This window comes from Podarcis filfolensis (assembly GCF_964270895.1).
Source record: "Podarcis filfolensis genome assembly, chromosome: 13".
Lineage (NCBI taxonomy): Eukaryota > Metazoa > Chordata > Lepidosauria > Squamata > Lacertidae > Podarcis > Podarcis filfolensis.
In genome coordinates, this window is record NC_139615.1 from 9353916 (window position 1) to 9379675 (window position 25760).

The 25760-nt window shown below is 44.7% G+C and overlaps 2 protein-coding genes across 2 annotated transcripts; both read left to right on the forward strand.

Annotated features, from left to right (window-relative positions):
- Positions 1-3721: 3721 nt before the first annotated feature.
- On the forward strand, positions 3722-4672 carry LOC310747300 (olfactory receptor 6E1-like; the record flags this gene model as incomplete). Its single annotated transcript, XM_083581654.1, has 1 exon — positions 3722-4672. The coding sequence occupies one exon, from the start codon at positions 3722-3724 to the stop codon at positions 4670-4672; it is 951 nt and encodes a 316-aa protein (XP_083437780.1).
- An 8731-nt stretch (positions 4673-13403) lies between these two features.
- On the forward strand, positions 13404-25760 carry LOC310747301 (olfactory receptor 6E1-like; the record flags this gene model as incomplete). The annotated part of the gene is made up of 2 exons (XM_083581655.1): positions 13404-14346; positions 25741-25760. 2 exons carry the CDS (start codon positions 13404-13406, stop codon positions 25758-25760), a joined length of 963 nt encoding a protein of 320 aa, XP_083437781.1.

The window sequence follows — 25760 nt, forward strand, 5'->3', positions numbered from 1 at the left end:
GAGAGAGAGCACTGATTCACCAACACTGTATTCAGGAAATGTGAGACATTTTCAAGAAAAGAGCAAATACAGATAATCTGGACACAGAACTCCCCACTAGCCTACATTCCAAAACAGGAATTCAGGAAGTTATGGTATGAAGTTTGTAAGGAGTGTGGTTTAGTAGTTAAGAGTATTGGACTGGGACTGGATAGCTCAGGCTTAAATCTGCACTCAACTTGTAAGATCCCTGTGTGACCCTTAGGCCAGTCAATCTTTCTTAGCCTTACCTACTTCACAGACGTCTTGTGAGGATAAAGTGTGGAGGAGAATCAACATATATCGCCTTGAGCTCCATGAAGAAAGACAGAAAATGCATACATACATAGTTACATATGTGCATACATAATTCATAGGCGTGAGACAGTGGACACTTTTTGGGGTTTGATGCTGTGTGGGAAAAGTGATACTTGAATGGTCACTTGAGTTCCACAAACATACTGATGCGTCTTTGCTTGCAGAAGGCTTATTGATTTTGAGGAATATTTCATCAAAGGGGAGGAGAAGGCAATTCCTGTTCTTTCCTTCTCTCTACATTGCCCCATACTTCCCTTCAAGTCTGCTCTAGAAGGTTGGAAGACCCTGTGGAACAGCATGAGACATGATGTTGGGAGCTAGAAGAGAAACACGATACAGTATTTGCTGAAAAACACCTTCCCTAAGTTGAAGGACAACACAGAAAACAAGGCTGACTATTTGTTCAATTGTTATGAATGGAGCATTTGTTAGAAATGTCTGTTCAGTCACCTGAGGGCACTGTGCTAGTTTAGGAGGTTAAAGGAAAGACCATGTGGCACACAAAGTTTAGTCCTTCAACACCTCACCATTTGTCAGGCTTTGGGGACTCGGCTTCCTCCCCGCTTTGGCTGGAGATAAGCAGAACAAAGCAAAAAGAGTTGCGTACCATTTAAAGAGTCTTGAATGATCACAGCAAAAGAACAAAGCAGCCATTCTCAGAATGATGGTGTTTCCAATTAAGGTTTCCACCCACTTCCTCTCTAGTCACTTCCACACCTTGCAACCTGATCTTGCAACCGCTTCGCTTTCTAGGCTGCCACCTTATCTGCTCACTGTGAACTGGGGCTGGGCGGATGTGGGCTTTCAAGCGAGAGAGTCAGATAACTCTCTCTCTCTCCCAGTTCTTCTTCTCCTAGCTGTTCACCACCACCACCACCCCCAGTTCGTCCCAACTTTTGTCTTCAGAACTATGCCCCTCTGCAAACCACTGCTTCAAATCTATACTGCTCCACTGCTCCTGGGCAGCTTCACAGTCCTGGTCAGGAGCAGGGGACGGCTCCCACCATTCCTCATCAGAGCAGTATTCCTCAGCCTGGTCTCTGACATCATTGCTCCCTGCTGCTCACCATCCTTGCATGAAGTGGCCCTCTCATTCCAGCCAATGGTAGGGCCAGCACTGTCCATTGGTCCATTGGCCAAATCAAACAAAATTAACAAAGCATCCCAACAAAAATTTTGCATTCCTTAGATAGCCAACTGATACCACCCTAACAAGATGTCAGTTCCGTGTGATGTAGAAATTAGGTCTTTAGTGTGGTGGCACTACTCTCTCCCATTTCATGCCTGGCAGGGACCACCTGTGTTGTCTTCAAAGCACCAACTGATGACCTTCTTTTTCAAGGCATTTAAGTGGAGATTTTTATCATCCCTGGCTGTATCAACATTGAATTTGAAATTGTCTCTATATATGGCATTTAAAAAAATGTTTTACATACAAAACTGTTGTAATTGTTTTATCATCAGTGCTTTTATTATAAAATATATTCTAGATATTTTATAGGCAGTGATTCATGAATAGGGGTAAAATAAACTAAATGAATCCCAGCTTTGAAGTAAAACAGTCCCTGCCTCCCACATCCCCATACACAAAGTGAATTCTCTAGTGAATTTAGTTATGGTATTCACCAATTAACCTCAATGGGAATAGTTACAAGAGCAAAGGAGGAAAAACTTTGGCAAGCATGATGATGTCATTCTTATTGAACCAAGAAAGATGATCATTATTTATACAGGCACGAGAAGCAGCTTGAAAGATTTATCTCTCCTTCTTTTCCCCACCCCAGTCCCCACAAATTTTCCTCTCGCCGCTCTTTCCTTCTTTCTGTGTGTTCCACTGGCCTGAATGGGACACTGCTGTGGGCAGCTTGAGGAAGAACCATCTACCTTGGGCCTGCCTATAAGAAACAAGTCTAGAGTGAGAGACCTGGAACTGTTATCATTGTAGAACTTTTGTGGGTGAGGTGAGAGTTTGTTTCGACCCTGGGTGAAAACCTGGGGGCTGAGAGTTGTATTAATGTAGCATTTTTATATGTAACTGTATATTTTTGTAATATTTTGTTTAAGTTGTCTGTGGTAGCTTGAGATTTTTGTACACTGCTTAGAGATATTTTTAATATATTAAGTGGAGAATAAATTAAATAATCAACCAATCTTCAGCTAGTGGGTCAGTACCCACTAATAGATCATGACCTGTGGATTGCAACAGGAGAAAATATATGGCAAATATTAAGAAATAGGTCCATAAATGTATATTTGCCTTAAAAGCAGATCCTGGATCTGTAAAGATTGAAGGTCAATGTGTTGACTATTTGAGAAAGATATAAATGTTTAACTTAACATACAGTGGTGCCCCGCAAGACGAATGCCTCGCAAGACGTAAAACTCGCTAGACGAAAGGGTTTTCCGTTTTTTGAGCTGCTTCGCAAGATGAATTTCCCTATGGGCTTGCTTCGCAAGACGAAAACGTCTTGCAAGTTTGTTTCCTTTTTCTTAACACCGTTAATACAGTTGCGACTTGACTTCGAGGAGCAACTCATAGAACGCAGTGTACATAGGAGCCTTTTTTGAGGTTTTTAAAGACTTTGGTGATTTTTGAAGCTTTTCCAAAACTTCTTTTGGAGCCATTTGGTAAGTTAAGCTTTTAAAACTTTTCTGGGGGGGGTTGGATTTTGGGTTGGGGTGTTTGGAATTCAAGGACTTGGTGTTGGGGAGGGGTTTGCAAGAATCTGGAAGCTTGTTTCCCCCCCCCCTGCATTTTTATGATTTTCTGTGACCATTGGGCCACTCTGCTGTTTTTTTTAAAAAAATTCTGGATTTGAATTTCTGTGTGGTAGGTGGCTGGGGAAACAGTTGGGGAGGGGTTTGCAAGAATCTGGAAGCTTGTTTTTTCCCCCTGCATTTTTATGATTTTCTGTGACCATTGGGCCACTCTGCTGTTTTTTTTAAAAAAATCTGGGTTTGAATTTTGAAATGCTCTTTACAGTATGTGTGACTTTAAAGAGCACTTAATAAACTCTTGTTGTACGAAATTTGGCTTTGTTTGGACTTTTTTTGACCATAGGAACGCATTAATTGATTTTCAATGCATTCCTATGGGATTTCGTGCTTCGCAAGATGAAAAATTCACTAGATGAAAAAATTCACGGAACGAATTAATTTCGTCATGCGAGGCACCACTGTACACTGATTAATTCCTCCCATTGTTTCACTTTCCAAATTGCTTTATTCTTGGTTGCTCATATTTCAGCATTTCCTACAGATTGCTATCAATGCTGCCTTAAGACATTATAACAATGACTGGAGACATCTTGAGTTTTCCATTACCAATTGGATTTCTTTTCTTTTCTAGAAAACCTTCCCTACAAATGAATGATGAATGCCTACAATGGAAAATAAGTCTTCCATAGTTGCGGAATTCATCCTTGTGGGCTTCACCAGTGTCCGGTGGCTACAACTTCTCCTGTTCGTACTTCTCCTCATCATCTACTTCTTGACCATTGGTGGGAACGTCCTCATCATCTCCATCACCTTGCTTGACCATCGTCTCCAGACCCCCATGTATTTCTTCCTCAGAAATTTCTCTCTCTTGGAAATTGGTTTCACCTCTTCCACCATCCCCAAGGTTTTGCTCAACCTGGCCTTTGATGACAAAACCATTTCTGTTGCAGGCTGTTTCACTCAGTCCTTTTTCTATTTCATACTGGGGACCACTGAATTCTTCCTCTTGGCTACTATGTCCTTTGACAGATACGTGGCCATCTGTAATCCACTTCGCTATACAACCATCATGAACAGTCGTCTCTGTACCCACTTAGTGTTGGGTTCTTGGATATTCAGTTTCCTATACCTTATTGTTCCTCTTATTTTGTTGTTCCGTTTACCCTTCTGTGGCCCAAATGTCATCAATCACTTCTTCTGTGATAATCTGCCATTGTTAAAGCTTGCTTGCACTGATACTCAGTCCCTAGAATTGCTTGATTTTCTCCTGGCCACTTTCAGTGTCCTGGGAACTTTAACTGTGACCATAGTTTCATATTTTAAGATTATTTCTACTATCATGTACATCCCTTCAAAGGCAGGGCGGCAGAAAGCCTTCTCAACCTGTGTCTCCCACCTTCTGGTTGTCTTCATCACCTATGGAAGCTGCATTTTTATGTATGTCAAACCAAGGCAGAGTGGGGGACTGGACCTCAGCAGAACGGTGGGTGTTCTGAACAATGTGGTGTCTCCGCTACTCAACCCGTTCATCTACAGCTTGAGGAACAAGCAGGTCAAGGAGGCCCTGAAAGATGTCACTGGTCAGAGAATTAAGTTTTCTGGGATTTTCAAGCACTGATGATTTGAAATGGGACTGTAGAAAGGATTTAGAAACATGGGAAGGTGTCTTGTACTGAGAGAGACCTTTGGTGCATCTGGCCCTGTATTTTCTATACTGATGGGTAGAGGCTTGCCAAGGGTTCAGACAGAGGACATTCCTAATCCTATCTGGAGATGCAAGGGATTGAACCAGTGACCTTTTGTGTGCTCAGTCGAATACATGCTACCACCACACAAAAGGTGGATGTTCTGCCCTGACAAACACCGTTATTATTTTGCTAATGGTGATCCTTCCTTTTCCTCTTTCTGCTCCTTCTATTCACTCCCCTCTGAATCAAACAGCAACAGTGTTCATTACATAGTATCAGTGACTAAAACAATTTAGGTAAAGAGCATCCAGGTTCAGGTTTGAACTTGTTACCAGCAGAATGAATTCTCATTGTTTCCCAATGGCATTTAGTTCTACGGATTTTCTGGCAACGTACGCAAAGGCATTCAGTGTGAATGGTTTGGCAAAAAAATCGAAAATTGCTGAGATAATAAAATAAAAAGGAGGGTAAAAGAAGGAAGAAAGCAAAGTTTTGGAAGAAAATGGTTTTCTTTTGTTAGTTACTGCCAATATACAGTGGTACCTCGGTTTGCATACGTCTTGGTTTGCATACGTTTTGGATTACAAACACGTCAAACCCGGAAGTGCATGTCCGGGTTTGGAACCTTTTTTTTGGATTACAACCCTTTTTTTCTTTTTTCTTTTTTTTTGGACTACGAACAATTTTGGGGGGAGGCCTCATTGGCGAAAGCGCACCTTGGGTTACAACCTGTTTTGGTTTACAAACGGACCTCTGGAACGGATTATGGCTGTAAACCGAGGTACCACTGTATATGTAATTCTCATGTAAACCAATGAAGATTTTAAGTTGTATGAGTAACATCTCACATAATACAATTCACTCTAGGCTTTGTTTTTTTTTATAAGATATTTATTAGCATTTTCCATTTTATACAAACAGCAAAAGAAAAGATTAAAAAGAAAAAATAATAAAAACACATAAAGTTCAAAGCTTATTTTTCAATAACATCTTTCACTGACCTCCTCATACCTCCCCTTCTTGTATTCCAGTTCGAATTGTTTATCCAGCAAATCCTTATCTCCCAGCATTACAATTAAACCCCTTATTTTCTATCCATCTTCTTATATTATTGTAACTTAAACTCTTGGTTATATACAAAGAAAAAAGGGACCATTTTTTCATAATCTTGTTGCCATTACAGCTAGAAACCAATTAATTTCAATCCTGCATCATTCAACATTCATTAATATTGCAATATTTTTGTAGATAGTCCTTGAATTTCTTCCATTCTTCTTCTGCCGACTCTTCTCCCTGGTCACGGATTCTGCCAGTCATTTCTGCCAGTCCCATAAAGTCAATCAACTTTGTTTGCCATTCTTCCAGAGTGGGTAGATCTTGCGTCTTTGCGATGAGTATTCTTGCTGCTCTTGTGGCATACATAAAGAAAGTTCTATCCTTTTTTAACACCAATTGGCCGACCATGCCCAAGAGAAAGGCCTCTGGTTTCTTCACAAAGGTATATTTAAATACCTTTTTCAATTCATTATAAATCATTTCCCAGAAAGCCTTAATCCTAGGGCACGTCCACCAAAGGTGAAAAAATGTACCTTCATTTTCTTTACATTTCCAACATTTATTATCGGGCAAATGATATATTTTTGCAAGCTTGACTGGGGTCATGTACCACCTGTATATCATTTTCATAATATTTTCTCTTAAGGCATTACATGCCGTAAATTTCATACCTGTGGTCCACAACTGTTCCCAGTCAGCAAACATAATGTTATGTCCAACATCTTGTGCCCATTTAATCATAGCAGATTTCACCGTTTCATCCTGAGTATTCCATTTCAACAGCAAGTTATACATCTTTGACATAATCTTAGTTTTGGGTTCTAACAGTTCTGTTTCTAATTTTGATTTTTCCACCTGGAAGCCGATTTTCTTGTCCAAATTAAAAGCCTCCATTATCTGAAAATAATGTAACCAGTCTCGCACTTTATTTTTTAATTTCTCAAAACTCTGAAGTTTCCATCTATCTCCTTCTTGTTCCAAAATCTCCCAATATTTCGGCCATTTGGCCTCCATATTGAGCTTTTTCTGAGCTTTCGCTTCCATTGGTGACAACCACCTTGGGGTTTTATTTTCCAATAAATCTTTGTATCTTATCCAAACATTGAACAATGCTCTCCTGACGATATGGTTTTTTAATGCTTTATGTGCTTTAACCTTGTCACAACATTCTAGGCAATACATTCATCTTTATAACTGCAATTCGACCCAACAAGGAAAGCTTCAAATTTGACCAGATTTCTAGATCTTTTTTCACTTCCATCCAACATTTTTCATAATTATCTTTAAATAGATTCCCATTTTTAGCTGTCATATTCATCCCCAGGTATTTCACTTTATTCACAACTGTTAAACCTGTTTCGTTCTGATACTTCTCTCTTTCAATCGGTGTTAGGTTTTTCTCTAAAACCTTAGTTTTTGACTTATTCAATTTAAATCCTGCCACTTGGCCAAATTCTTGAATTAGTTCCAAAACTCTTTTCGTACTAGATTCAGGCTCCTGTAAGGTCAAAACTAGGTCATCTGCAAATGCTCTCTTTTTCTTTTTTTTATAAATTTTTATTGATTTTCCAACATGAATTAAAACACATTACAACTAACAATACATAGACAAACAAACATATAAACACGTATAATTTCATAACCTCTTTTTCTTAAGCCTTATTTCAACGACTTCCCCATACCTCCCTTTTCTGCATCCCTGTTTTAAACTTTTTCAGCAACCCCTAATTTCAATTACTTATGATTCACTTTCTTTAATCCTTTTTCTCTTACCCAATCATTTATCGCTGCAATTCTGTTTTACGTTACCCATGACATTTTAGCACTCATTGATTTTACAACAGTTCTTAAGATAAACTTTAAATTTCTTCCAATCTTCTTCCACCGTCTCTTTTCCTTGGTCACGGATTCTGCCAGTCATCTCAGCCAGTCCCATATAGTCTATCACCTTCGTCTGCCACTCTTCCAGCGTGGGTAGTTCTTGTGTCTTCCAATACTTTGCTTAAAGAACTCTTGCTGCTGTTGTAGCATACATAAAGAACGTCCTATCTTTCCTTGACACCAATTGGCCTACCATGCCCAGGAGAAAGGCCTCTGGTTTCTTATGAAAGGTACACTTGAGGACCTTCTTAATTTCATTATAGATCATTTCCCAGAAGACCTTAATCCTTGGGCACGTCCACCAAAGGTGGTAGAAAGTACCTTCAGTTTCATTACATTTCCAGCATTTGTTATTGGGCAAATGATAGATTTTTGCAAGCTTGACTGGGGTCATGTACCACCTATAAATCATTTTCATAATATTCTCTCTTAAGGCATTACATGCCGTAAACTTTATACCGGTGGTCCATAACTGTTCCCAGTCAGCAAACATGATGTCATGACCAATGTCTTGTGCCCATTCATCTGCAAATGCTCTCAACTTATACTGTTTAGCTCCGACCTCTATACCTTTAACCAACCGGTCCTTTCTAATCATGTTCAGCAGGACCTCCAGGACCGAAATAAAAAGCAATGGGGAAATTGGGCATCCCTGTCGTGTCCCTTTCTCTATCTTAAATTGTTCCGTAACCACATTATTTACAATTAGTTTAGCCTTTTGTTCAGAATATATTGCACCTATACCATTCTCAAAACCTTGGCCTACCCCCATACCCTGTAAATTCTTTTTCATAAAACTCCAAGAAATATTGTCAAAGGCTTTCTCCGCATCCACAAACATCAGAACTGCTTTGGTGTTTATATTCACTTCTAATTTTTCCAAAATATCAATAACGTTTCTCAAGTTGTCTGACAAGTGTCTTCCTGGGAGAAAGCCCGCTTGGTCCTTGTGAATCTCTTTCATCAAAACTTTTTTCAATCTTTTGGCCAAGATATCAGCAAAAATTTTGTAATCCACATTTAATAAGGATATCGGACGGTAGTTCTTAAGTTGAGTCTTTTCAGTTTCTGTTTTCGGTATTAGTGTAATATAAGCCTCTTTCCACGATTCTGGTGCCCTTTGTCCTTCCAAAATCTCATTACAGACTTCCTTCAATGGTTGCAATAACCACTCTTTCAAAGATCTATAGTATCTGGAGGTCAGCCCATCTGGCCCTGGAGACTTGCCTAGTTGCATATTTTGAATGGCGCCTTCTATCTCCTGGTCTGATATTTTACAGTTCAACATTATTTTACTTTCTTGCGAAATTTTTTGTAATCCATTTGTTTTCAAAAAACAGTCAATGTCCATTTCATTCTGTGGCCCTTGTGCATATAGTTGTTTGAAGTACTTCTGGAAGCAATTTCTAATCTCATTTGGGTTATGTATATCTTTTCCTTCTACTTCCAAATTTGTGATGGTGTTTAGTTTTTGTCTTTTTTTCAGTTGCCAAGCCAAAAGTTTCCCACATTTGTTCGCTGATTCAAATGTCTTCTGTTTCATTTGTTTAATTTTCCATTCTATTTCCTGGTTCATTAATTCCATATATTGTACTTGATAAAGTTTTATTTCTCTCAAAATCTCCTGCAACTTTGGCTTTACTCTCAATTTTTTCTCCCCTTCTTTTATATTTTCCAAAATTTTATGTTTTTTCTCATTTTGACTTCTCTTCTTTATTGCATTCTGTTGTGTCAGAAACCCTCTCATCACAGCTTTACTTGCGTCCCAGATTACTCTTTTTTCAACATCTGTTGACATATTTATTTCAAAATAGTCTTTCAAAGTTTTTTGGGCCTTCCTGTATACTTCTTCATCTCTAAACAAAGCGTCATTCATCCTCCATCTAAAGGTGCCGGTTGTTGTTTGCTTCATCTCCATCTTTACAGCATTATGGTCAGAGCAAGTTTTAGGGCAGATTTCCACTTTTTTTATCTTTGGTGCCATTCCTCTAGTAATCCAAATTTGGTCAATTCTAGTCCATGTCAACTTGGCTTCAGAGAAAAAAGTTCCCTCTCTCTCCAGGGGGTTCTTAGTTCTCCAAATATCAATCAAGTCCATATTGTCAGTCATTTCGAAAAAAGTTTTTGGTAGTCTACCATCTTTAGTAACTACCTGTTTTTGTGCCTTGTCCATGTTTGTAGATACCACTCCATTCATATCCCCCATCAGGATTACATTGTAGTCCATATAGTCCAAAAGAGTCTCATGCAGCTTCTTAAAAAAGTCAGATATCCCCTCGTTCGGTGCATATACCCCTACAATCAAAAATTTCTCTCCTTGATGTTGAATTTCAATTGCCAAATATCATCCTTGTTCATCTTTAAAGATTAATTTCGGTGAAAATTTCTCCTTTGCATAAATCACCACTCCTCTCTTTTTTACCTTGTCAGACGAAATAAACTCTTGTCCCAATCTTTTGTTAATAAGTATTTTCCTGTGAAGCCTCATTACATGTGTTTCCTGTAAACATATCAAGTCCAATTGCTCTTTTCTTAAAATGTGAAAAACACTTTCTTTTTCGAGGAGAGTTCAGTCCATTACAATTCCAACTTAAGAGTTGCAGCGCCATTGTAAGTTACTTAATTTTCCCTCCAACTGCTCCAAGTTGTTGTTCTTCTGTTGGTGGTTTGTCTCTCCCTGGCCTAGAAAGTCCAAATGATAGGTTTGCTATGTCTAAAATTCCTTTTCCTGGTGCGTATGACTCCTCACCAGACTCCACTTCCTTCTGTAGGTCTTCCTCGTGGTCTTTCAAGAACTTGTCTTTATCATTTACTGTCCTTATTCTTATTTTCTTTCCTCTATATTTAAAAGACAAACCTTGGGGAAATTCCCACCTGAAGAGTATTTTGTTTCTTCTCAATAGAGCCACCAGATCTCTATAGTAGGCCCTTGCATCCAAAATATATTTAGGTATATCCTTGAAGATCTCCACAGATGTTCCTTCAATTTCCAGCGTTCTCTGATAGTGTAGATTTAAAATTTTGTCTCTTTCTTCTTTTGTTCTTAAGGTAATCAAACAGTCTCTTGCCTTATTCTTTCATTGTCTTTTACCAAATCTAAATGCACTCACTATCTTAAATTCTTCTTTCTCCAAGTCCTGTTGCCAAAAGTCTGTTAGTTCCTTTGTAAGGAAATCTATCAGGTTGTCTTTCTCACTTTCAGATGCTCCCCTAATTTTCAAATTTCTCTCCCGTCTCTGTAATTCTATCATAGACAATGTCAGGTCGTGTTCGCAACAAAGCTCCCTCTCTCTCTCTAGCATCAGACAGCAAAGTGAGAGAAAAAAGAACAAAGGACAATAGTCCCACTTCATAGAACACAGTAACACAAACATCCTGTCTCCGTCACTTCCCACTCTGTGAAGTCAAAACATATAACGTCATGTGAAAGACAACAATCCCATGACTGCAATCATGGAGCAGGAATTCTAACAGATTCATCTTATTTTTTTATTTTTATTTTTGTTAATGTCTATTTTACTTCTGGGCTGGAGGAGGATTATAAAACTGAACGCAATGGGCCATAGAAGGCCTGGTTATGACAATATTCATGGAATCATGTCATATTGTACAAGCTCAGTATAGGTAATTGAAGCTTAGGCAGGCAACCTACATGTCAGCTACGCTCCTTCGCTGACAGGGAATGAGGAAGAAAACAGAGAGAGAGAGAGCAGCTAGGAATGGAATGTACGGGGGGGGGAGAATCCACAGAGAGCAGCAGTAACTTGTTCTTGAGCACAGAGATAACGGAAGGGAGAGCCAGAGTGAAAGAATGCAGCTTGTCAGCTCAGACATGGACTTGGACACAAGAACACCAGCAATGCTCTCTCCAAAATCTCTTATGGTCACGAGACTTTACGAGAAGCGCGAAAAGGAAAGGAAGAGAAGGTGGGGGTTTTCCTGTTGGGTGAAAAGGGGGCAGAGCTTAGTTCCGGCAACTGTGCCATCGGATGATGCTGAAGCCTAGCTGAGCTCTGACCCAGGGTTTGTTATTTGATTAATAAATCCGAAATAATGAACTGCCAGAGTCGTCTTGCGTGTGTCGGAGAGACCCAAGCCATTACACTACATGTCATTTGCAGAACATTAGAGCATGTGATGGATTCGGCCAAAGTCCCATCTAGTCCAACCAGGTGCCTATGGGAAGCCCTCCTGAGCAATTTTCATACAACGTACAATAAGTCTGTTGCTCTTTAGAGAAGCAATATGCATGTCCCTTGTGTATCCTAACAAGCAAAGAGTGAATACCTCTTGCATCATGTGTTTAGGAACATAAACCAGCACCTAGAGATTGCTTCAGTCTTCACCCCTGCAGCAAAATATTACTAAGGTAACTAGTTTGTGCAGAAAGAAAGCAAGTAATCCTCCACAAAGCGTTAAGGATGTGGCATGTTAATGGGTTGTGAAAACAGGGAGTGGGAGCCGAAGCTCCATTTACTTCGTTAGCAGGAGAACATTGCCACCATCACAACTGATGGTTTACTCTTCACCATCACAACCTGCAGGTTCCAACAACTTGGTTTGCATTTGTGAAAATAAGAGCACAGTCTCTGCTCCCTAATTTGATCTTACTGCTAATTGGTGAGTATTTCACTACAACCTCATGTTTTGGCAGTGCAAGAAGTGTTGCAAAGTATTGCAAAAAAAATAAAAAGGGAACTGATAGTACATGCGTGCATATTTACAACATCATTTAGATTAGATCATGTGTGGAATTGATTATGATGAGCCTTTGGATGTTGACAGAGAGGGGCCTGCACTCATTCATTGGTCTGCTGGGGATGGAACATCAACTTTTAATATTTACAGGACCCCCCCCCCATGTGCAATAAAAATCTTCTGCTTTGGATTCCAGGTAAGGGAAACCTGTTTTTCTCCAGATGTTGCTGCACTCCAACTGCCATCAGCCTCACCCAGCATGGCCAATAGTCATGGAAGATTGGAGCGGGAGTCTTAACATTATCGAGAGAGTCACAGGTTCCCCATCCCTAATCCATACCATTCTAAATAGCCTGAGAGCAAAGTATTTGAAGGACTGTCACATGCTATATGAGAGAGACTGTTCTGAAATATATGGTATATAAATAAATGCTGAATGGCATGATACAAAACAAAAACAACCTGCATCTTTAGCTGGAAGAATAAATGAGAAGAGAAACTGATTAAGGCTTTATGGTACATTTATGTGCTTGCCGGATATAATGGGAGTTGTAGTCCAAAAAGTCTGGAGGACACCACATTGGTGAAGGCTGGTTTACATGGTATTTATGAGTCCTTTTGGACAGAGACAGCAGATCATTGACTACCAGATATGGGGTGGGTGGAGGGAAAGACACAACAGAGAACAGCCATCAGCTTGCCTGTATCTGACAACCAAAAGAGGTGGATTCAGGGGAGCACAACCAGTTCGTCCACATTGGATGCTGAGCTGAGAGGATGGCACAGAGGGCACCACAGCAATACCTTATAATGAAGGCCAGAGGTGGTGGGGTGCCAAATTTCAGCATCACACAGGGTGCTGCTGAAATTTGAAAGCCCAAAGTCCATTGCTGCAACCCCTGAGATGATCCAATACTTCATGATATTAGTGGCAATGCAAGAATCAAAGCTGAACAACTTGTCCTTATTTTAAATGGTCAGTATTGAAATGAATGGTGTCCCTTTACTTACAGAGATGTGCCTAAAATGAGGAACAACACCATGGTGAGAGAATTAATACTCTTGGGCTTGACGGGCAACCATGAACTTGAAATTATCCTTTTCCTACTGCTAATGGGGATATACCTTTTGATAATAATGGGAAACATACTGATTATTCTAATAACACTGGCAAATCAACAGCTCTACACCCCAATGTATTTCTTCCTACGACATGTTGCATTTGTGGAGATTGGGTATACCAGTGCCATTGTTCCTAAAGCTTTGGCCAACATAGCCATTGGCCAGAAGACTATCTCTCTAGCTGGTTGCTTCACACAGTCCTTTCTGTACTTTGTCCTGGGAACCACAGGGTCCCTTCTGCTGGCAGCAATGTCCATTGACAGGTATGTGGCTATCTGCAACCCTCTTCGCTACTCTACCATCATGAACAATCGGATCTGCTCATTGCTAGTGCTCTGGTCTTGGGCTGGGGCATTGTTGCTGATCATCGTTCCTGCAGTTATATTATTCCGGATGCCCTTTTGTGGCCCAAACACCATCAACCATTTTTTCTGTGACAATGGACCACTGATGAAACTTGTATGTGCCGACACAAGTCTGCTGGAGCTCCTCAGTTTCCTCACTGCTGTTCTTTCTCTCCTTGGGACCTTAGCCATAAACATTGTGTCCTACATCAATATTATCTGCACCATCGTGCGCATCCCGTCAACCACAGGGAGGCAAAAGGCTTTCTCCACTTGTGCTTCTCACTTCACTGTGGTCTCCATCACTTATGGCAGTTGCATTTTCTTGTACATAAAACCAAGAGGGACCAGTGAGTTAGGCTTCAGGAAAGGGGTGGCTGTTCTAAACACTGTTGTCTCTCCTCTTCTGATCCCATTCATATACTGCCTGAGGAATAAACAGGTTCAAGATGCTTTGAGAGCAACAATTAGACAGCTCCTTTCATTTTGGAAGGGTGATACAGGTATATCAGAGCAAAAAAATAATACTAAACAGTAAGTATTGATACATATGGTTGCTGAAGCTGTACTTAGAAACTAACTTTCTTTTGTCAACTTCTAGGAACTCAGTGTCATTTATATTCTGGTTATATATTGTGGGATAACCAGCTTCATATAAGCAATATGCTTAAGTTAAATTAATGCATGAAGGGGTCAATGCCATGGTGTAAGCTGTCCTGCCAGTCTGAGTTCCCTCCACCTCACACAGGCCTACTGTTGTACTTCAGTCAACCAGAGAAGTTCAGTGGTGAAAGAGGTCTGAACTAGTTTCTCCAAGTTCAGACTGTGTGGCTCTTACGAGACATTCTTGTGTTCCTATACCAATTATTTAAGAAACTTCACCACTGTAACTAAGCCAAGTTTTACTGCCTGTGCTACATTTTTTTTTTGAATGCTGTATGGAAAAGCACATGAACCTGACCTTTGGAAAGTTTGTAAGTAAACAATTTCTTTAACTTACCAGACGCAGGGTCTTTTTCTATCATAATGGAAGAGGGAAATTTTGGAAGGAACTCACAAGGGCATATTTTAAAGGTCTAATGGCCTATATTTCCACTCTTTACTTTGCTGCACAGTTTGCGATTTTAAATCTCTGCTGCGGTTCTCTCACCAAAGAGTACTTGCCCCAAATCTCGATATTGGCATTGAAGGAATTCTCCTTTTAATACCATATTTTTTTCCTTGCCACCAACATGTATGTGGGAAATGTTTGTGTTTGTGTGTGTGTGTGTGTGTGTGTGTGAGAGAGAGAGAGAGAGAGAGAGAGAGAGAGAGAGAGCACTGATTCACCAACACTGTATTCAGGAAATGTGAGACATTTTCAAGAAAAGAGCAAATACAGATAATCTGGACACAGAACTCCCCACTAGCCTACATTCCAAAACAGGAATTCAGGAAGTTATGGTATGAAGTTTGTAAGGAGTGTGGTTTAGTAGTTAAGAGTATTGGACTGGGACTGGATAGCTCAGGCTTAAATCTGCACTCAACTTGTAAGATCCCTGTGTGACCCTTAGGCCAGTCAATCTTTCTTAGCCTTACCTACTTCACAGACTTCTTGCGAGGATAAAGTGTGGAGGAGAATCAACATATATCGCCTTGAGCTCCATGAAGAAAGACAGAAAATGCATACATACATAGTTACATATGTGCATACATAATTCATAGGCGTGAGACAGTGGACACTTTTGGGGATTTGATGCTGTGTGGGAAAAGTGATACTTGAATGGTCACTTGAGTTCCACAAACATACTGATGCGTCTTTGCTTGCAGAAGGCTTATTGATTTTGAGGAATATTTCATCAAAGGGGAGGAGAAGGTAATTCCTGTTCTTTCCTTCTCTCTACATTGTCCCATACTTCCCTTCAAGTCTGCTCTAGAAGGTTGGAAGACCCTGTGGAACAGCATGAGACATGATGTTGGGAGCTAGAAGAGAAACACGATACAGTATTTGCTGAAAAACACCTTCCCTAAGTTGAAGGACAACATAGAAAACAAGGCTGACTATTTGTTCAATTTACAGATAGGTAGCCGTGTTGGTCTGCCATAGTCAAAACAAAAAAATTTTTTTCCCTTCCAGTAGCACCTTAAAGACCAACTAAGTTAGTTCTTGGTATGAGCTTTCGTGTGCATGTTTTTCATGTTTTTCGTGTGTATCTGAAGAAGTGTGCATGCACACGAAAGCTCATACCAAGAACTAACTTAGTTGGTCTTTAAGGTGCTACTGGAAGGGGAAAAAAAATTTTATTTGTTCAATTGTTATGAATGGAGCATTTGTTAGAAATGTCTGTTCAGTCACCTGAGGGCACTGTGCTAGTTTAGGAGGTTAAAGGAAAGACCATGTGGCACACAAAGTTTAGTCCTTCAACACCTCACCATTTGTCAGGCTTTGGGGACTCGGCTTCCTCCCCGCTTTGGCTGGAGATAAGCAGAACAAAGCAAAAAGAGTTGCGTACCATTTAAAGAGTCTTGAATGATCACAGCAAAAGAACAAAGCAGCCATTCTCAGAATGATGGTGTTTCCAATTAAGGTTTCCACCCACTTCCTCTCTAGTCACTTCCGCGCCTTGCAACCTGATCTCGCAACTGCTTCGTTTTCTGGGCTGCCACCTTATCTACTCACTGTGATCTGGGGCTGGGCGGATGTGGGCTTTCAAGAGAGAGAGTCAGATAACTCTCTCTGTCTCTCCCAGTTCTTCTTCTCCTAGCTGTTCACCACCACCACCACCCCCAGTTCGTCCCAACTTCTGTCTTCAGAACTATGCCCCTCTGCAAACCACTGCTTCAAATCTATACTGCTCCACTGCTCCTGGGCAGCTTCACAGTCCTGGTCAGGAGCAGGGGGCGGCTCCCACCATTCCTCATCAGAGCAGTATTCCTCAGCCTCGTCTCTGACATCATTGCTCCCTGCTGCTCACCATACTTGCATGAAGTAGCCCTCTCATTCCAGCCAATGGTAGGGCCAGCACTGTCCATTGGTCCATTGGCCAAATCAAACAAAATTAACAAAGCATCCCAACAAAAATTTTGCATTCCTTAGATAGCCAACTGATACCACCCTAACAAGATGTCAGTTCCGTGTGATGTAGAAATTAGGTCTTTAGTGTGGTGGCACTACTCTCTCCCATTTCATGCCTGACAGGGACCACCTGTGTTGTCTTCAAAGCACCAACTGATGACCTTCTTTTTCAAGGCATTTAAGTGGAGATTTTTATCATCCCTGGCTGTATCAACATTGAATTTGAAATTGTCTCTATATATGGCATTTAAAAAAATGTTTTACATACAAAACTGTTGTAATTGTTTTATCATCAGTGCTTTTATTATAAAATATATTCTAGATATTTTATAGGCAGTGATTCATGAATAGGGGTAAAATAAACTAAATGAATCCCAGCTTTGAAGTAAAACAGTCCCTGCCTCCCACATCCCCGTACACAAAGTGAATTCTCTAGTGAATTTAGTTATGGTATTCACCAATTAACCTCAATGGGAATAGTTACAAGAGCAAAGGAGGAAAAACTTTGGCAAGCATGATGATGTCATTCTTATTGAACCAAGAAAGATGATCATTATTGTCAGGGAATCAGGAGCAGGAGCACTGGGGAGAGAGGATTGGGAGAGTGAAGGGGAAGAATCCGAGGGCAGTGTAGGGGAGTATGACAGTGGCCCGAGAGATTCCATGAGCTTCTCCAGCGAATCAGAAGATTCCCAGAAGGGGGCGCCGATGGTCAGGGCAAGGGGGGTCCCAGGGGGGACGCACCAGAAACAAGGAGCCAGAGGGGAACCCCAAAGCAGCAGTGGAGGATCGGGACCAGTTTCCCCACCAGAGCGTAGTGGGGGGGAGGAGTCACATGTGTCAGGGGCAGTGTCTCCTCCAGAGAGGGAGTCAGGGCTGACCACGCCTCCAACGGAGGGGAGGTCAGTTGCAGCTAGCCCCCCCGAAGGGGGAAGCAGTGACAGCAGCAGTGGAACGGTCAGAAGGAAAGCTGCTGGCTGGGCGCGCGCGCCAAGTTCAAATGTGCAGGCGCGTGGAACAGCAGGAGACCCGGATGGGGAACCAGCTCCTAAAGCCCGCCGGAGGGAAGGAGAAGGCTCAGGGGAATCAGCAGGAGAAGAGGCTAGAAAGGGCGGAACCCCGGCGGGCAGGCGGACCCAGAGGAGGAAGGAGCAGCGGAGAAGGTGGAGCAAGGCTAGAATCTTAAATTGGTGTCAAGGGGGAGGAGACTCAGACGGAGCATCAGTGGTCTGACACTTGAGACGTGGGGCTGCGCGCTGCGGCTCTGGAAGTGAAACTGAACTTCAATAAAGAATTTTATACTTAACAACGAAGCAGTGTTGGTCCTTTGTGAGCTGGGACCTAGGGTAGCCCTGACAGTATGCTCCATCCCTTATAAAAACCTCGCAGCGAGAGTTGGTGCAGCGAGGGGGCAAGACTTGGTGTTTTGCGAGCTCACGAAGATAGGCAAAGATGACTACTGAGAGCCAGGTGAAAGAACTGCAAGAAGCAGTCACGACGCTTTACGCAGAAGTAGCAGCATCCAGGAAAAGAGAAGAAGAAGCAGTAGCGCTCTGCCGGGATCTGCAGGCCAGGTGGGACCGTTGGGGGAAAGAGGGGCTGCCAGGACCCAAACCGGAGGGAGTTGGCCTCGGGAAGGGGGGGGCAGCCTAGTAGCCCACTTCGATGGGAACCTGCAGCAATACCCTAACTTCAGAGCTGACGTGCTTTACGCGCTCAATTTGCTTCGGAAGGACTTTAGAGACGAGGAAGAGAAAGTGGGCTTCATAATCACTCATTTGCATGGGGAAGCAAAAGCGTGGCTGCGGAATTTGTGGCGCGAAGAAGACCCCGCCCTCAATGATTCTGATGCATTTATCAAAGCTATGGACGCTTGCTTTAAATCTACGGTAGATGTAGATGTTGCTCGGAGGGAAATGCATGGACTGCAGCAAGGGAAAGCGACGGTGAGGCAATATCACTCACGCTTTTTTGCCTTATTGAACGTGCTGGGTTGGGAGAAGGACTCTATTGCTGTCAGCGACCTGTTCTGGGAGGGGCTAAGTGGAGAGGTGAAAGATGAGCTGGCAAGAGGGGAACGTCCGCAAAGTACCCAAGAAGTTGCCCAAAGAGCGTTGGCGATTGGTGTGCGCCTGGAAGGACGCCCTTGGAGCAGGGAGGAAGGACGTAAGGCAAGCAGCCCAGCCAGGACAACCCCTTTCTTTCCCAGAGAGGCGGGGCGGGCGCTGTCCATGCCTCCTTTGGGAAGGGGAGAAGAGCCGATGGAGATTGGTGGTGCCAGGGCTCAGACTGCCAGCAGAGCCCAAACACCGGGAGCAGTCAAGGCGAAGGCTCCTAGAGGGACCAGGAAGTGCTACATCTGCGACAGTGCTCAGCACATGGCCAAAGAGTGTCCCCAGAGGCTCCAGAAGCACACTGCAGCCTCAGCAACAGTAAAGGGAACAAGTCAGCAGCCGAAACAGCTGCAGGGGGAAGAAAAGGTCTGGTTGGAAACAGAGCCACTGGGGCCCAACCAGGCAAGTCAGTGAAGCAGTCCCCAGAGATTTTACAGCCCACAGACCCCCTCCCACCCAAACCAGTGGTGCAACTCACCGCATCGCTCCAGTTGCCCAATGGGCACACCATGCAAGTACCAATAACCATTGACTCTGGGAGCAACGCAGACTTTATAGGAGTGGACTTTATCAAGCAACATCGCATAGCACTCATGCCAGCCACGATGACCCTAAACGTCGTCACGGTCGATGGCAGGAAACTACTGGGAGGAGAGGTGGTACAGCAAACACCACCGATGGTGATGCAAATTGGAAACCACCGCGAAGTCATCAGCTTCAACGTCACCCACCTGTCAGACACGCCCATAGTGTTGGGTATGAGTTGGCTGGATAGGCACAGCCCGGCATTAGCATGGTACCAGCGGCAATTGACCTTCTGCTCCTCCTACTGCGCAGAACACTGCATCCAGACCCGCCAGGAGGAGGAGGGGCAAGAGGATGAACCGCAGTTACACCTAGGCATGGTGCCAACAACAAGTACAAGGAGTTTTTGGAGGTTTTCTGCGAGAGGGAAGCGGATAACCTGCCTCCCCACAGGCCTTACGACTGCAAGATTGACCTCCTGCCGGGAGCGACGCTGCCGACTGGGAAACTGTATTCCATGTCTGAAGACGAACTGCAAGAACTCAAGGAGTTCATAGATCACAACTTGAAGCGGGGGTTCATCCAAGAATCTAAAGCAGTGGGGGGCAGTCCCGTGTTTTTCGTGAAGAAGAAGGACACGCCCCAACGCAGGCTCATAGTTGATTATAGGATCATAAATTCCAAAACAAAGCCCGCAGCATTCCCCATGCCCAAGATCGACGACCTGCTCGCGACGGTGAGGAAGGGAAGGATCTTCACCAAGTTGGATCTACGAGGGGCGTACAACCTTATACGCATGCGGGAGGGCGATGAGTGGAAGACAGCCATGTTTACACCTTTAGGCACCTATGAATATCGCGTAATGCCTTTTGGTCTGCAAAATGGCTCCCATACCTTCCAAGCTTTCATGCATCACGTGTTAGCGGGACTCCTCTACAAGAAGTGCGTTTGCTTCCTGGACGACATCCTGGTCTTCTTGGAATCGCAGGAGGCTCACGAGAGGGACGTCAAGGAGGTCCTGCAGAGGCTACGGGAGCACAGACTTTACGCCAAGTTAGAGAAGTGCCAGTTCGACATGACGGAGGTGGATTTCCTGGGCTACAAGCTGTCCGACAAGGGACTCGCCATGGACAGCACCAAGGTCCGCGTGGTGTTGGACTGGAAGAGCCCGCGCAATCGGAAGGAGGTCCAGAAGTTCGTCGGCTTCGCCAACTTTTATTGCAAGTTCATCAAAGGGTTCGCGAAGGAGACGGCGGCCATCACGGACACCCTCAGCTCCAAGAAGAAGAAGTTCACCTGGACGGACCAGGCGGAGCAGTCCTTTCGGAGACTCAAGCGTCTCTTCGCGTCCGAAGAACAGCTGCTACATGTAAACCCCAGCAGACCAATGAGGGTTGAGACGGACGCCTCGGACAGAGCGGTGGGGGCCGTCCTGTTGAAGCAAGATCCGCAAGGGGAATGGAGGCCGTGCGCATTCTACTCCAGAAAACTCAGCAAGGCGGAACAGAACTACACCATCTGGGACAGGGAGTTGCTGGCCATTCATGCAGCTTTCAAGGCGTGGCGGCACTTCCTCGTCGGAGCCAGACACACAGTGCAAGTCCGCACGGACCATAAGAACCTGGAGTACTGGCGCACGGTGCGGTTCCTGAACCAGAGACACATTCGCTGGGCGGAGTTCTTTGCGGATTTCGATTTCCGGATAGAATACATCCCGGGAGACAACAACGTCATGGCGGATGCACTATCCAGGAAGCCGCAGTATCTCGAGGAAGCGGCGCCGGTGGCGGCCAAGCACATTTTCGCACCGAAAGCGTGGGCGTGCGCTTCAGCTGCCGTGGACCTGGACGCGGTGCGTCGAGCGCTGCAGACGGATTCGTTCGCACAATCCAAGATGGAGGACGTGCGAAAAGGCACAGCGAAGGACGACGAGTTCCAGATACGAGACGGACTGCTCATCCGCAGAGGGGCTCTCTACGTGCCCGGAGACGACCTCCGCGCGAAAGTCTTGCAGCAGCTACACGACGCGCCCAGCGCTGGGCACTTCGGCAAGGACAAGACGGCGGAATTAGTAACCAGAGACTTTTGGTGGCCCAAGTTGAGGGGAGAAGTCGCGGATTACGTCTCCAGGTGTGACACCTGCCAAAGGGCCAAGCCAGTACACAGGAAGCCGGCGGGTCTACTAGAACCCCTACAGACGCCGCTCGAACCGTGGGAGAAAGTGGCCCTGGACTTTGTCACAGATCTGCCCAGCTCGCGAGGCAAAACAGCGGTGCTCGTGGTCGTAGACATGTTCACCAAGATGGCGCACTTTATTCCGTGCGCGAAGGTGGCCACAGCGGAACAGACCGCCAAGCTGTTCATAGACCACGTGTTCAAAGCTCACGGCCTGCCGCGGTCCATCCTGTCCGACCGGGGTCGCCAATTCATCTCGAGCTTCTGGCAGAAGCTGCTGGGCATCCTGAACGTCAAGATCAACTTAGCGTCGGCACGACACCCGCAGACCAACGGACAAGCGGAGAGGGTCAACGCCATCATGCAGCAGTACCTGCGATGCTACGCCAATCAACAACCCTCGACCTGGGTGGACTACCTACCGCTGGCCGAGTTTGCCTACAACAACACGAAGCACGGGTCTACAGGAGTGACACCGTTCTTCGCCAATAATGGGCGGCATCCCAGAACTTTCCCGGGGTTAGAGACGAAGGGGGAGGGGGAGCCAAGGGGAGCAGAGCACTTAGCAGCAGAGTTACAGGAGGTCCACGAGCAACTCCGAAGGCAATTGGAACTGGCGAAACACGCCTACAAAATGCAGGCAGACAAGCACAGGAGGGTCGGGGAGGACATCCAGGTGGGGGACTGGGTCTGGTTAGCAGCCCAGGCAGTGCCGGCCAGGACGCTAGCTAAGAGGAAGCTAGGACACAAGCAGCTGGGACCTTACCAGGTTGCGGCACAAATCAATCCAGTGGCCTTCCGGTTGACACTCCCGGAGGGCTCCAGAATGCACCCAGTCTTTCATAGGCCAGTGCTCACACCCTACAGGGAACCCCACAGGTTTCAGGCGACAGGGAACGCGCCAGACCCACTTAACGAATCTCCGAAGAGGGAGGGGTCACGGAGGGCGACGCCACTCAACGAGGTCACGGAGATTTTGGACTCGAGGTGGGGGGAAGAGGGGGTGGAATACCTCCTCGCCAGGGAAGGTACCCCAGCCAGTGCCAACAGGTGGGTACCGTGCTATGCCGTGGAGGAGCACTATCTTAAAGACGAGTTCCATGCACTCTTCCCACACAGACCTATGCCGGCAGAGTATTTCGACGACTGGCTCTTCACACCCACACTGTCAGCCAGTACGTTCCAGGGTTTTTCATCAGCTGAAGAGACGACGCCGGACACTAGCTCCTCGGAGGGGTCTCTCTCGGGGTTTGCCACAGACCGCTCCTATTGGTGGGACACTCAACCGGAGGTGGGGTGGCGCAGGGAGCTGCTGCGGGGACCTTTGCAAGCAGTCTCACCAAAGGTACCCGGGGGAGGGGAGGACATGGACGTGTTGGGGGAGGATCCTGGATTCGAGCACATCAGCAGAGAGATGGAAGCAGAGGAAATCGACGTCGACGAGCCCGTTGCGGTTGGGCCGGATCCAGTGGACCGGCTACACACCAGGGGGGAAGAATGGTATCCCGCACTCACACCCACAGGACTGGAGCACCCGGAACCCACACCCGAAGAGGGGGAGGGGGGAAGGGGGGGCTTCGAGGGGGGGATGGATGTCAGGGAATCAGGAGCAGGAGCACTGGGGAGAGAGGATTGGGAGAGCGAAGGGGAAGAATCCGAGGGCAGTGTAGGGGAGTATGACAGTGGCCCGAGAGATTCCATGAGCTTCTCCAGCGAATCAGAAGATTCCCAGAAGGGGGCGCCGATGGTCAGGGCAAGGGGGGTCCCAGGGGGGACGCACCAGAAACAAGGAGCCAGAGGGGAACCCCAAAGCAGCAGTGGAGGATCGGGACCAGTTTCCCCACCAGAGCGTAGTGGGGGGGAGGAGTCACATGTGTCAGGGGCAGTGTCTCCTCCAGAGAGGGAGTCAGGGCTGACCACGCCTCCAACGGAGGGGAGGTCAGTTGCAGCTAGCCCCCCCGAAGGGGGAAGCAGTGACAGCAGCAGTGGAACGGTCAGAAGGAAAGCTGCTGGCTGGGCGCGCGCGCCAAGTTCAAATGTGCAGGCGCGCGGAACAGCAGGAGACCCGGATGGGGAACCAGCTCCTAAAGCCCGCCGGAGGGAGGGAGAAGGCTCAGGGGAATCAGCGGGAGAAGAGGCTAGAAAGGGCGGAACCCCGGCGGGCAGGCAGACCCAGAGGAGGAAGGAGCAGCGGAGAAGGTGGAGCAAGGCTAGAATCTTAAATTGGTGTCAAGGGGGAGGAGACTCAGACGGAGCATCAGTGGTCTGACACTTGAGACGTGGGGCTGCGCGCTGCGGCTCTGGAAGTGAAACTGAACTTCAATAAAGACTTTTATACTTAACAACGAAGCAGCGTTGGTCCTTTGTGAGCTGGGACCTAGGGTAGCCCTGACAATTATTTATACAGGCACGAGAAGCAGCTTGAAAGATTTATCTCTCCTTCTTTTCCCCACCCCAGTCCCCACAAATTTTCCTCTCGCCGCTCTTTCCTTCTTTCTGTGTGTTCCACTGGCCTGAATGGGACACTGCTGTGGGCAGCTTGAGAAAGAACCATCCACTTTGGGCCTACCTATAAGAAACAAGTCTAGAGGGAGAGACCTGGAACTGTTATCATTGTGGAACTTTTGTGGGTGAGGTGAGAGTTTGTTTCGACCCTGGGTGAAAACCTGGGGGCTGAGAGTTGTATTAATGTAACATTTTTATATGTAACTGTATATTTTTGTAATATTTTGTTTAAGTTGTCTGTGGTTGCTTGAGATTTTTGTACACTGCTTAGAGATATTTTTAATATATTAAGTGGAGAATAAATTAAATAATCAACCAATCTTCAGCTAGTGGGTCAGTACCCACTAATAGATCATGACCTGTGGATTGCAACAGGAGAAAATATATGGCAAATATTAAGAAATAGGTCCATAAATGTATATTTGCCTTAAAAGCAGGTCCTGGATCTGTAAAGATTGAAGGTCAATGTGTTGACTATTTGAGAAAGATATAAATGTTTAACTTAACATACAGTGGTGCCCCGCAAGACGTATGCCTCGCAAGACGTAAAACTCGCTAGACGAAAGGGTTTTCCGTTTTTTGAGCTGCTTCGCAAGATGAATTTCCCTATGGGCTTGCTTCGCAAGACGAAAACGTCTTGCAAGTTTGTTTCCTTTTTCTTAACACCGTTAATACAGTTGCGACTTGACTTCGAGGAGCAACTCATAGAACGCAGTGTACATAGTAGCCTTTTTTGAGGTTTTTAAAGACTTTGGTGATTTTTGAAGCTTTTCCAAAACTTCTTTTGGAGCCATTTGGTAAGTTAAGCTTTTAAAACTTTTTTTGGGGGGGTTGGATTTTGGGTTGGGGTGTTTGGAATTCAAGGACTTGGTGTTGGGGAGGGGTTTGCAAGAATCTGGAAGCTTGTTTCCCCCCCCCCCCCTGCATTTTTATGATTTTCTGTGACCATTGGGCCACTCTGCTGTTTTTTAAAAAAAAATTCTGGATTTGAATTTCTGTGTGGTAGGTGGCTGGGGAAACAGTTGGGGAGGGGTTTGCAAGAATCTGGAAGCTTGTTTTTTCCCCCTGCATTTTTATGATTTTCTGTGACCATTGGGCCACTCTGCTGTTTTTTTTAAAAAAAAATCTGGGTTTGAATTTTGAAATGCTCTTTACAGTATGTGTGACTTTAAAGAGCACTTAATAAACTCTTGTTGTACGAAATTTGGCTTTGTTTGGACTTTTTTTGACCATAGGAACGCATTAATTGATTTTCAATGCATTCCTATGGGATTTCATGCTTCGCAAGACGAAAAATTTGCTAGATGAAAAAATTCACGGAACGAATTAATTTCGTCATGCGAGGCACCACTGTACACTGATTAATTCCTCCTATTGTTTCATTTTCCAAATTGCTTTATTCTTGGTTGCTCATATTTCAGCATTTCCTACAGATTGCTATCAATGCTGCCTTTAGACATTATAACAATGACTGGAGACATCTTGAGTTTTCCATTACCAATTGGATTTCTTTTCTTTTCTAGAAAACCTTCGCTACAAATGA